General features: G+C 39.6%; 1 protein-coding gene across 2 annotated transcripts; it reads left to right on the forward strand.

Annotated features, from left to right (window-relative positions):
- Window positions 1-10172: 10172 nt before the first annotated feature.
- On the forward strand, window positions 10173-13597 carry LOC109207013. 2 transcript variants are annotated; one of them, XM_019369890.1, is made up of 5 exons: window positions 10173-10653; window positions 11516-11568; window positions 12470-12628; window positions 12856-12935; window positions 13169-13339. In XM_019369890.1, the coding sequence occupies exons 1-5, from the start codon at window positions 10285-10287 to the stop codon at window positions 13246-13248; spliced, it is 741 nt and encodes a 246-aa protein (XP_019225435.1). In that variant the 5' UTR covers window positions 10173-10284; the 3' UTR covers window positions 13249-13339. The 2 variants fall into 2 exon arrangements, with proteins under 2 accessions (XP_019225435.1, XP_019225434.1); XM_019369889.1 differs by lacking the exon at window positions 12856-12935 and having other exon boundaries at window positions 10176-10653; window positions 13169-13597.
- The last annotated feature ends 419 nt before the right edge of the window (window positions 13598-14016 follow it).

A 14016-nucleotide genomic window follows, 5' to 3' on the forward strand; every position in this document is an offset into this window, starting at 1 on the left:
AAACTAAATTAGGACATACCAGTTTCAGAATAAGCAGAGAAAAGTAGTAGTAAAGCCTAAATTGCAAGCAAACAGCCAGAAGAAACTCAGATGAGAATGTGAAAGTATTGAAATTGAGAGTGTGAGGTGAGTAGCGTAAGCTGAAGGTGTGTAAAAGTATTGAATTCGAAGTTGTCTTAAAGAGTATCCAATCGTGTGTGTTTTGAAAGTGCAGAAGGGTAGTCCCCTTTTATAGTGCAGAAGGCAAGTAAGAAAAGGTAAGAAAAATAGTTTTACAATCAATCACATAAAGTCTCCCTTTAGTTAAGGGATTCTGATTTCAAACGGGTAGAAGACAGTTAAGGAAAGAATTTGACTGAAATCTTCTACAAAGTAACACAAAGAGGGTAAATACATAGGAGTTTATTTAAGGAAAAAAAAGTCCAGTGGTACACGGTTTGTGAAAATAAGGAAAGGGAATCAAATCAAAACAGTTAGTAAAATCAAAAATCGCAGGCTTTGTTCGAAATGAACCAAAGTCAGGAAAAAGAGAGGAAAGGGTTTTACGTTANAAAGAGAGGAAAGGGTTTTACTTAAGAAAAATCAATAACAATCAATCAAACCTTACTAAAAGGAATTCGGAATCAATCATAATTGGCAAAACCTTTTTGAAAAAAAGAATTTCTCATATATAAGGCACACAAATATCAAACAAAAAGGAGTTGTCATGCTGATTAGAAAAGACTATCATAGAAACAGTCATAAAAAAGGTTCAGGTCCAATTTATAGACTCAGAATGAGTCTGAGAGTTCAGGGTTTCAAAGTAGAACCCCACTCCAAACACAAAATCGAACTTGCCAAAGAAACCCCCAAATTCTAGGGTTTTCACTCGAATCAGGCACAGAGATGAGAAGGCAAGCCATTGAAACAGACTCAGAGGTCTCTTTGAGAGACTCATAAGAGACCAACAAACATGATAGCAGGTTTGAAAGCATAAAGAACATGTTTGATAAAAGCTTCAAAATTTAAGCAAGTTCAGCAGAGAGAAGAAGTGATGTAAACTTAAGAAATAATAAAGGAAGCATGCTTAGAACTCAAACAAATTCAGGTAAAGCAAACAAAATTTAAGAACTCAGTAGGAAACACGTACAGTAGAAAAATACTGAAAATATAGCAAAGAACAGATAGAAGAACATAACAAAGATTAAGATGCGAGCCTAGTCTAAAGGCACAGTAGAATACAAAGATATAGAAGAATCGTGTATAGTAGGAAGAAAACAGAAGAACAACACATGCGTGGTAGAGAAGGAACACACGAGCATAATATAGACAAACACACATAAAGAAAAGAATCAGAAGATGTTTTGAAAACCTTTCAGAAACCCTAAGTCGAAGAGAAACAATTTTGAAAGAAAAGATTGGGGAAAACACTTAAAAAATCCAGTAGAACACAAATATATCACAGATCTAAGAAAACAAACAAAGAAAAACCTCGAATAGCTTAGGATTTCGGAGAAACCCTAGAAATGAGAAAGGCTTGGAAGAAACTCCGATCTGGAGTCGGTTGAGGTGGGAAATAGGCTCCTAATGCTTGAATACGCCTGAGCATGGCTGGAGAGGCCATAGAACCATAGATCTAAGAAGGTCTGAAAGAGAATCATCGAGGTCAGACCTCAAAGCTTCGAACACCCATGGTCTAATGGTGGAGGGGGGTGAGTACAGACCATCCATGGCCTGAGAAGCCATGGATTCTAGTGAAAGTACGGTGGAAAAGGGTTGGAGACGGTTAGGGTTCCTTCGAGAGATTGGGATGTTTCAAGGGCGGCGGACTAAACGAAATGGGGGGATTAGGGTGGGGTTGGTGAATTAAAATGGAAAGGGGTGATCCTGGCCGTTGATAAAAATGATCAACGGCCTGGATTGAAAGAAAATTCGGGCGGGTTAAACAAATGGGTTAAGGGGTTGGGTAAAATTGGAATTGGGCCGGTCCAATTGGGGTTAGGATTGGGTCAATTTGAGGGCTAAAATTGAAATGTAAATAGGTTGTAATTGCAAAGAAATGAGGCTAAATGTTAAATAGCCGGTTTTCCCTTTTTTTTATAAAAATATTAAAAATGATTTTAAAAGCAAATTAAAAGTACTGAGTCAGTTAATAACACATAAATATTAATTTAAAAATGGTGGAACCAATTTTTATAATTAAAATTCTATTGAACTTAAAATAGGCTAGAATTGCAATTATATGCAATTTAGCTTTTTTAAAATACCAAATAAATTTGTAAAAATGTGCAGAAATCACCTTAACTATATTTTGGTGTAAAGGTGGGAATAAAATAAATTATTCACCAAAGTTGATATTTTCTGAGAATAATCACTGATTTTGTACTTCTAAAATGGACAATAACTTGATTCTAAAAATCTTTAAAAAAAATTGGGAAAAATACCAAAATCTTTAGGCATGCTTATATATGCATATATACGTTATTTTGAAAGTGTTTCGTATATAAAAAAAATACATAGGGAAAAATTGGGTATCAACAACATTCTTGACACCATGCCTGTAAATTTAAAATCGATCCTTGCATGCCAACAAGGTTTAAATCAGTTTTCTGCGTGCAAATAAGGTTTTAAAACTAATTGCTGCATTTATATGCCATGCATATAAGATTTTAGAACCAATTTCATTTAGCTACCATTGTCTATAAGTCTAAAATCAGTCTCTACACCTAGACAGCATGCCTATAGGATCTAATGAACCAAACTGCCTGCTTAAAACTGTTTACTGGTTTATTGTACTTTTGATTAATGATTAGATACCATGTTCATAGGACATCACTGATATACGCCTAGGCAAGCCGTAGGGCGACTAAAATCCTGCAAACTGTAAAATTGTGCTTTTGTTATTTGTGAATTGTCCAGATTCAGCAAACCCTAAAATCAGTAGGCAAACTGATTAGGTCTCTATTGCTTCGCTTTAACACAATGCTGCACATATTCTATTTTCTCACCTAGATATCCTGCTCTAGGACCCCTTGAAATATCTGAAATCTTGTTGTTTGAGACGTGCTATTGTCTGCTTGTGTGAGGAGGTAAAAGTGAGCCTTTAATTGCCTCTTTATGTGAATGTCCTATTTGTCTTTGCTTGTCGCCTAGAGTTTCTCCTTTTAAACACCTTAGGAGAGTCTAGAACTTCCTTAATTAGAGGTCCTAAACACCTCCAGGGCCATAAGAAAGGGACGGGTAATACACGCATAGAGTACGTTTAATTAGAATCGCTTATGTAACCACTAAGGGGAGGGTAATTGGTTAGTAAAGGATATGATGACCTGTGCGCAATGCTATGTGTAGCACCCCAATTTGGGGACGATTACCAAGCATTGTACAGAAGTAATCCTGTAGGCTAAAAAACCTAGGACCCCTCTTTACTCCTTGTTTTAAATATAATATCAATTTATCTAATTTGCTTTATCTGTTTATAAGACTAATTCACATAATTTGAGTTCGGCTGGGACCCACCGTTGTGGACTGCGAGGGGTGCCTAACACCTTCCCCTCAAGGTTATTCTGAGCCCTTACCCAATCTCTGGTAATGCAAACTGGTTTTTATGAGTTACTTTAGGTGCCCTAACGCACCTTAAATCCGTTAGGTGGCGACTCTTCAAATTCCATACTCAATTCCCAAAAGGAAATGAGTTGTTCCCTATGAATGTCGAAACTCGGACTCCGCGAGGAAGAAGGGGGCGCGACAGACACCAAGGAGTTTGTTCGAAGATGTGATAAATGCCAGAGATTTGCACCGATGATCCATCAACTCGGTGAACAACTCCACTCGGTCCTATCCCCGTGGCCATTCATGAAATGGGGGATGGACATCGTCGGCCCCCTACCAACGGTGCCAAGTAAAGCTAAATTTATTCTATTTATGACTGACTACTTCTCAAAATGGGTAGAAGCGCAGGCCTTCGAGAAGATAAGAGAAAAAGAAGTCATCGACTTCATATGGGACCACATCATATGTCGGTTCGGGATACCTGCCGAGATAGCATGTGACAATGGGAAGCAATTCATCGACAGCAAAGTAACAAAATTCCTCGAGGATCATAAAATCAAAAGGATCCTATCAGCGCCTTACCACCCAAGTGCAAATGGTCAGGCCGATTCCACGAACAAAACCATCATTAGAAACTTAAAGAAAAGGTTAGATGATGCAAAGGGAAAATGGAGAGAAGTATTGCCCGAGGTGCTATGGGCATATCGAACGACGTCAAAGTCGAGCACGGGGGAGACACCATTTTCTTTGGTGTACGGGTCCGAAGCATTGATCCCAGTCGAAGTCGGGGAACCTAGTGTCAGGTTTCAGCATGCCACCGAAGACTCAAATCACGAAGCTATGAGCACTTCTCTCGAATTACTAGATGAAAAACATGAGGTCGCATTAATTTGAATGGCCGCACAAAAACAAAGGATCGAAAGGTATTACAACACAAGGACGAACCTTCGATATTTCGGAGTCGGGGACTTAGTCTTGAGGAAATTCACTCTCAACACTCGAGATCCAAACGAAGGGAAACTAGGCCCCAATTGGGAAGGACCGTATTGTGTCCTCGGAGTCGTAGGGAAAGGATCCTACAAACTTAGCACAATGGAAGGCGAGCAACTACCAAACAATTGGAATGTACCGTTGCTCAAACGCTATTACTGCTGAGACATTCGATTGGAAACATTGAGGCACCTTTCAGCTCGAAGACCTTGGGTTTTAAAGCATGTGTTGCACTCTTTTTCCCTTGGATCGGGTTTTATCCCAAATGGGTTTTACCGGCAAGGTTTTTAACGAGGCAACACTTATATGCTACCTAAGGAATATTCAACAAGTATTCAAGGTTTCTTTTCAATCAACCTCGAACACTGGGGGGCATCACCCACGGAGGACACATTCTCAAAGAAAGCAATTCATGCCAAGGGAGGCCTCGATAGGGGAATGTTGTAATGGGCCGAACGGTCAAATGAACCGTGTCCATATAGAATAGTCGAGCCCCCAGTGACAAAACATGTACGCATGTATCAAGTATTTGAAAATATATCAAAACACTTTGTGCCTCAAAGAAGTCTACTGATTAACGGCTCAAGGGCCATAACCCCGAATGCACCCGAATACTCTGGGACTGTCATTGACAATAGACACATTGAGTCATCAAACACTCGAACTTATAAGACCTCAAAGAGGCACATTCGAGCTCACAAGACCTCAAAGAGGCATCTCCTCGATATTAAGGCCAAGGTCATCACACTCGGGTACTAAAGGCTACGACCACATAAAAGACTACGGTCATATAAAAGGCTACGGCCGAAAGAATGCGGCTCGGAGACGTCCGACTTCCGCCATAAAAAAGGCCTTCATATACTTCGAAAAAATCGGTTAATTCAGGCTACCCTCGGCAAAAGCAAATTATAAGGGGCTTCGATATATTCAGCCCTCGAATAACGCGAAGGCTTCGATAACATCAGCCTTCGAAAAAACCTCAAGAGGTATTCGATTAACGTTGCATATCAAATTACAAACAAGGATCCAATCAACCGAACCTTCAAAAAACCCAAACGGGTACAAAAAATACATGCTAAGGCATACAAAATTTTCACTAAGTCTTTTAGCAGAAAAGAGGGAAAAGTTTATAGCCATTTTAGAGGCCGAATTGGCCCCACCTAAAAAGCCTAAAGGCCAACCTAAAAGAGCCTAAGGGCCAATATTTAAAGAGCCTAAGGGCCAACCTAAAAGAGCCTAAGGGCCAATATTTAAAGATCTTTAAGGCCGAAGCACACCATGCTCAAAGACCTTACCCAGCTCGAACTCAAAAGTCCCGAGCTAAAACTTAGCTCGAAGATCGAACTTTAAGTGGTAACTTATTATCGATCGTTGATCAAAATACAAAATTTGAGGGTCTACTCTACCCCGAATTTGATTCAACGCTCAAGAGGATAGAACATTAAAAATTAAACAAACACTGAAGAAAAATTGAAGGCAAACGATCAAAGAAACTCCTTTTTATATATACAAAAATATATTACACGGGAGTCCTACAGAACAAAAAATTACAAAAAGATACAAAAAATTGTACCTACTCCAGAGGGGCATTCCCCCCGGACCTGTCGCTTTCGCGGGACCAGCCTCTTCCCCGGGGGTAACTTCTTCGGCAGCCCCCTCATCTTCATCATCTTTGACGTCATCATCATCGTCGGAGGAAAGGACAAATTTGGCATCAGCCTCATCTGCCTTAGCTTGCTTTATCTCCTCAGAAAGATCAAAGCCCTTAGCGTGAATCTCTTTGAGGGTCTCCCTTCGGGATCGGTGCCGGACATAGTCATTGCTTCTTTTCTCTCGATCAGAAGCCTCCCTCAACTCCATCTGAGCATCGGCAGCATCCTTCAAGTAGATGGCCACCATATTGTCGGCCTTGGCTCGTATTATGCTGGCCTCGGCCCTAACTTCCACGACTTCGGCCTTGGCCTTTGCAAAACCAGCCTAGAGCTCGGCTATTCTGCCAGCTTGAACCAAGTTGCTCCCCTGAGCATTCCGAAGTTGAACCTCAAGGGCTGATACCTTCGCCAGTGCATCATTTTTTGCCGCAACGAGGGCATCTATCTTCGCCTTCCATTCATTGCACTCGGCTCGGACTTGATCGACCTCGCCCAGGAGCTGCCCAATCATGTCTAGCTTTTGCTGCAGCTGAGACATTGAAGTACTAGCCTCCGAAGACGGGAGAGGTAGCCCGTATTTTTTCAGAAAGAGGTTACCTGCTTTTCTAACTCGCTCTCGTATTCGCGAGCTTTGGTCAACTCCGATCGAAGATGCTTCAGTTCTTCCTCCTTTTTGTCAAGGAGAAGCTTAAGGGTGTTCTCCTCATTTGAAGCCCTACGTAATTCAACTTCACAGTGACGCAATTCCGTCTTCAATTTATCGAAGACCTACGCAAAGGAAAATAATGATCGATTAGGCACAGGAAGAAAAGTATGGCATTGGAGAAATATCAGTGCCACTAAAAACTTACAATTAAGCAAAGACGCTGAGCCTCCTTGAAGATTGAGCTTGCATTTGCAGGGTCGGCCTCATCGACCCCGGCAAAGTAACCCTGGAAGGGGTCGTTTTCACTTAGGAATCCGCCGAGCTCGGACGCCTTCACATTCTGAGCATCCCTGATGGTATCCTCGGAGAAGACCGGAAACAACGAAGGTTGACCTGTTGTCATGGCCTCGGGGAGATCACCCGAGGCGCTCTGTTCAGGCAGAGGAGCTTCGAAGCTCGCTCCCTTTGGAGCATTTCCAGAAGTTTGAGAAGCAGTTGTCACGTCAGATGATGCGGGGCCTTCATCCCCCTTTTCTTTTAAAGTTCCTTCTTCGAGGCTAGGGGCCTCGATCTCAGCAGGCTTGACAGCCTCGGAAGATTTCCTGGTTCGAGTCACCAGTGTCGAGCCCTCCATCTCGTCACCGTCATCGTCCATGAACTGGTAGACCGAGTCAACATCCACATTGATAACGACGCTTTTCATATGCCTTCGAGCGGGCTCTGCTTGGCTTTAATTGTCCTCTCTCTTCGAGGACCTTTTTCTCTTGTTATCCTCCTTTGGCTTTGGAGCCGAAGACCTACTTCCTCCCCGGAAGGGGGCAGCCTCATTTCGAAGAACTCACCAATACCTGCGATAAAGGAATCAGGTCACATGAAGAAAGACATTCTTAATAAAGAAAGAAACATTATGACACGTACCGTGGTGTTTCGCTTCCCACTTTCCCTTCGACAAGTCCCGCCATTTGCGTTTGTTGTATGGTGAAGTAGCAACTAGTTTGCGAACCCAGTCCTCAAGGTCGAGGATCGCATTAGGCATCCACGGATCTGCAGAGAAAGGAAAGGAGTAAGTACGCGAAGTTTAACAAAAATCTATGGAAAAGAACTAAAAGAATTCCACTCACGCTCGAAATTCCATTCCTCGGGGAATGGCAGGAACTCCTCGAGAATAATATCGACGGTCCTCACCCAAATGAACCAGCTCATCCAACATCGATCCTTGCCTTCGTCGTTACTGGCGAAGAAGGACTTGGTCGATCGGCGTTAAAGTTTGATTAAACCTCGAAAATGTTGAGGCTGATATAATCGGATGAGGTGTCTGAGGGTGAACTCGAGCCCGGCTTTTTCGACGAAGAACCTCATCATTATTACGATGCGCCAAAAGGACGGATGAATCTGGCCCAGGGTCACTTGATATCTTCGGCAAAATTCAAGCACGAGCGGGTCGAGGGGACCCAACGTAAAGGGATATGTATACACACTTAGGAACCCCTCTACGTAAGTTGTGATATCCTCCCCACGAGAAGGTATTTGCAGAACGACCTTCTCTTCCCAATTACACTCTTTCCTCACAGCATCGAGGTGTCCTTCCTCAATTGACCTTATGTAACTCGATGCATTCTCTCGACGGCCGGGGACGTCGGGAGGGTTCTCGACTATAAAGTCCTTTTGTAAAGAAAATCTGCCTGGTACGAGCTCGTGAAGCGCCGACGACTTACCATCGGCCAGACGGGAAGTGGAATGGAGTTTCCCTCTTTCTGAGGAACGGATTTGGAAGCTTTTGCCATCGATTCTTTAGAAGAAGAAGATAGAAATGAATAAGCCGGCGAGGTTTTGAACCGATGCGGCGGAGGAACTGGAAGTAGGAAAGGAAACGTATAGAAGAGAATAGGTGTTGCAAGATGGAAAAGTCCTTAATGAGAAGAGAAAACAAGTATATATAGAGGAAGGCAGCGACGGTTCATTAATATTGACGGCTTTATTATTTTTACTTTATTGTTCATACTTTGCTTACTCTCAACTCACCTCGAGGCCCCCAGTGCTCTAACAAACTGGTTTGGTTCATCAATTCTTTTTGCTTAAACCTAATATTACTTGTATATTCATTAGTATTGAAATAAATCACATATCTTTAAAACCAGAAATCATCTTTAATTGTTATTCACATTTTTCGAGGTAAACAGTTTTCAAAGTGTAGTCGGTTATTATAATTGAAACAGTGTATGATCTTTACTAACTGATATAGTTTTTTTTTTTTTTAATGCAATTTGCAGAAGAAAGCAACATTCATGGGGAGAGTCCCATAAAGAAATGAATACACCATAAAATACAGGAGCTCCCATCCCATCTCTTATCAACTGAAGAATTAACGAAAATTAAATGTAGACAATTTCGTATGGTACAAATACAAATTTGACCCTTTTCCTTTTATAAATTCAAAACAATTATTTTTTCAAAGAAAAAACATCAAATAGGACTCCAGATAATTACTATAGTATGTGTTTTTTTTTATTTAAAAAAAAAAAGAGATAATTACAATGTTCCAATATAGGACACGTGTTAGGCTAATTGGTACCCACGTAGGACAAGAGTTTTAGGCACAAGAGAAATCATGAATTTAGAACCATTCACTAGTGATCTTGTCACTTTTAGCAGAATCCTTTAGTGGACCTATAGCCACAAACTTCTTGACCTGTCCCAATACAGAAAAATTTTATTTTTCTCCTCATTTTTATTTTTTATACAGTGAAAGGGTCAAACGATAGAAGTTAGGGAGTTCTAAATGGAGAATGGAAAAATTCAACAAGAATTTTATTTAAATATAAATAAATAGATAACTCCCAAATAATATAACAACAAGAATTCAAATATTATGAAACTTGATTCATAACTTATAGTTCATTCTATCAAGTTCCCTATTTCTTATAAAAAATTATTTTTTAAAATTCTTGGTTGTTACTTATAATGTAACTCCAAAAAAGAGACAAGTGAGGCTTGCTCAGATCTCTACATGACCGATAGGTTCTAGGTTCGAGTCACACTACAGGGAAAGTGTGAAAACACTATAGATCCTCTTAAATTGGGAGGAAAAAAAACCCCAAAAAAAAAAACCAACAACGGTTGTGGTGGAGTGGTAAGTACTCCTTCATCCTTAATCAGGGGTCTCGGGTTCGAGCTCTGGGTATGGAGTCACCTTTGTTAGGGATCACTTTACCCCCAATGTGGGACTTCACGGCGCGATTCCGGATTTAGTCGGACCTCAATGCGGACACCGGACATCGGATGGGAACCTAAAAAAACCCAAAAAAGAAGAAAAAGGAAAAGAGGAAATATAATTCGAAGTAAGTGAAGGGAAAAAACAGAAAAGAATAGCAAGACTAACAGTCAACCACAATTTACAAAATCATAACTGAAAAACCAAACCCCACTAGGATAACATTTCCTTTTATTTTTCTTTGAGAAAGAAAAAAAATGGTACATTGTCAATGGCAACCAAACTTTCACAGTATTTCTATCAAGAAAGATCTTTCTTGGAAATGCAGACCATCTAACAGAGTTTCCATTAACAGAATCAGAGGTGTACAATGTTGCAGTAGTAATTCATCATTTCCAGTATCATCAACAACAAGGGAAGAAGAAGTGGGATTGAAGGTTGAGGTTGGAAATGTTGGAAAACAAAGAGGAAATTATGAGGTTGACTGTTTTGTGAATGAGAATGGTTGGTTAGTGAGAAGAATGATTGAGACTGAAGAAGAGATGAAGAAAGTTGCTGGAGTTCAAGCTGAAGCATTTCATGAACCTGTTTTCATCTTCAATGATATTTTCCTTGAATTCTTTCAGGTTCTAATTGCCAAAACCCCTTTGAACTTGTTTTTATTATCAATGATTTATTCTTGGGCAAGTTACACATTTGGCCAGTCGACCAAAATTAATTACATTCACCAGCAAATATATAAAACATAAGTATAAAATATGTATATTATACATTAGAAAGGGGAGTCCCGGAGCAGTGGTAAAGTTGTCTCTGTATGACCTATAGGTCACAGGTTCGAGCCGTGGAAACAGTCACTAATGCTTGCATTCGGGTAAGCTATTTACAGCATACCCCTTGGGATGCAACTCATCGTGGACCCTGTATGAATGCGGGATGCCTTGTGTACCGAGTTGCCCGATTGATGTATGTTATATATTAAGAAAAAGGACAGTCCGATGCACTAAGCTCTCACTATGCATAAGGTCCGGGGAAGGGCCGGACCACAAGGGTCTATTGTACGCAGCCTTAGCCTGCATTTCTGCTGTTTCCACGGCTCGAATCTGTGACCTTCTGGTCACATGGCAGCAACTTTACCGGTTACGCCAAGGCTCCCCATCAATGTGTATATTGATGTATGTTATATATTAATATACAAAAAGTATACATTTTGCTGGCTATTATTTTCGGAAGCGGCTTATGCTGTGTAGTTTTCTCTTTATTCTTCCCAAAATCCCATTGATGATTTTCTGTGTCATTTTGTATTTTGTATTTTTGTTCTCAGTTTCATGTCTCTTATCAGTATATATATTAGGAAATGAATTTGGCAATATTTGCTATCTGTTAGTAGTATTCTGTAATCCCCCTTCTAGCAATGAATTGCTTCATCTCATATTATGGTTCATATATTTTTATCTCCATTTGAATAAAATGAGAATTATGATAATGCAGGCTGAAGTACTTTCTGGACTTCTTTACAGATTAAGGAATTCACCACCAGACAGGTAAACACATCAAACATATCTGTTTTCCCTTTAATGTTAAGAAAATTATGATCATTTACTAATTTTAGAAATATAATAACATGACCTCATTATATTCTTTGCTAAGGTAAGGTTCATATTACATGAATTCTTCATTCGCCTTGAATATTGGGACTTCAGATGTAAGTATAATTCAACCTACACAAGAATCTTAGTTCACAGTCAGGGGCGGATGTAGTTTGTTAGGAACGGGTTCAATTAAACCCATAACTTTCGACGCGGAGTAAAATTTTATGTATAAAAGTTTATTAAAATTGCAAAATTAGTAGATATGAACATATAACTTTAAATATATAATGGGTTCAATGCTAAAAACCTTAAAAGTTGAACCTATAGAGTTTAAATCTTGGATCCGCCTCTATTCACAGTAAAGCATTCATACTGCTCAATTAGGTTCTTTACCCTCCACTCAATTCAAGAACTCGAGAATGAGCATGTGCCCCGTTTTGATCTGAATAGAAGAAAGTGAGACCCCCTTAATTTTCTGTCGAAAGAAATGAGATACTGGTGGATTATGAGTTAAACATGGAGATGGATGAGTTCCTTTATTACTAATGAAGTAAAATCAAGCTGCCTGATGCACTAAGCTCCCGCTATGCGCGGACTGTACCACAAGGATCTATTGTACGCAGCCTTACCCTGTATTGGAGTAAAATCAAGCTCATCAGGTTATTATCCACATATGTAGGTTGATAAGTTTAGGCTGCTATTTATAGTTCAGATATCCAATTCTTGATATTGAGATTGCCTATGAAAGAAAGATAAACAAATTCAGTGTTTTTACAACTACTCCAACTAGATCAATGTCATTCTTGTTTGTACTAAACTGAAACTATTCATTAAGAAATTCTTGAGTAAACAGGTATGCATGTTTAGTCGCGGAGCCCTCAAGTGACAGTCCTCAAGATATTGTTGGGGTCGTCGATGCTACAGCGTTTAGAGATAACGATGTTCTTCAGTACCTTCCTGGAGCAGCAGAATATCTCTATATTTCTGGGATAGCTGTATTGAACAAATTCAGGTCCATTACTTTAGATTGATGCTTTCTTTGATATGGCACAAATTAAAATGTTGTTTGTTATACTATCAGTTTTTTTTATGTTCATTATCTTGAGTTGTTACAATTATCTTAAAATTAATGTCAAGGAAACAACTTAAACAGATATTGCGAAACTAACTAACATCATTAGAGGTTCGAGTCACTTTATTATGCGATAACTCTCTTTGCTGCTACTTCATAATACGCAGCCTTACCCTGCATATCTGCAAGAGGCTGTTTCCACCGCTCGAACCCGTGAGCTCCTGGTCAGATGGCATCAACTTTACCAGTTACGCCAAGACTCCCCTTCAACATAAATCCTTTTATAAACAGGATAAAGCACCATTCCTATTGTCCTATGTCAACTTTCAACCAAATACTAGCAAGATGATGTTGTTCTTTCATAGAACATCATTTTTCATATCAGATATGCTGCAAATACAGATGAGTCATATATGTGTGCATTTTTCGGTCAAAATGGTATTTGATTTGAGATACCATAACTGTTTGTATCAATTGCAGGAGGCAGAAAGTTGCAACTGCTTTGCTTAAGGCTTGTGATGTGCTTGCAAGATTTTGGGGTTTCGACTATCTCGCCCTAAGGGCATATGAGGATGATTTTGGTGCTCGACGATTGTATACAAATGCGGGGTACAGGTTAGTTTCAAGTGATCCGCCATGGACAACTACGTGGATTGGTCGAAGAAGGCGAGTTCTTATGGTTAAAAAGGTGTTACATGAATCAACTACTAACATTCATTGAAACAAAGACTTTGCTTCAAGTGTTTTGACAGTCACTCAAAGTACCTATGAATTGAAAAAATAGAATTCTGTAAATACAATATAGTTGGACAAAACTGTTTGATTGATCTTCAGGAAAGAGTACTGTTTCTTGACTCTTGTGAATATTCCTTTTATTTTTTCAGAGCTGACTGCTGCTGTTCTATCTTATATGAAATTGTAGACATGTAAAAATTATTAAATTTAGTCCATACAAAATGTGGAGTAAATTCTAAATTACTTTGGATCGAATAATTAATTTGGACTTCACAAATTAATAAGTCCATTTTTAATTTCAAGCCCAAGGTCCATTTCATCTTAAGGCCCAGGCTCATGCCATGTGTCAAGTGACATGACATGTCCAGTCAACTCAAAGCCAGCAAGATGACGCCACGTGTTAAATGATGTGGCAATCCCAGTCCAAAACAGTGACCAATCAAGAGTTGCCAAGTGTCTAAAATGACATGTCTTGGCCAATCACAAGCAAGCTTATCACATAGCTTATATGATAAGTTTGATGACTCACATGAATCAATCAGAATCAAGCAAGAGAGTAAAAATGTAGCTGGACTGTTCATCCTCTACCATTA

Source organism: Nicotiana attenuata, unplaced genomic scaffold (assembly GCF_001879085.1).
Source record: "Nicotiana attenuata strain UT unplaced genomic scaffold, NIATTr2, whole genome shotgun sequence".
NCBI lineage: Eukaryota > Viridiplantae > Streptophyta > Magnoliopsida > Solanales > Solanaceae > Nicotiana > Nicotiana attenuata.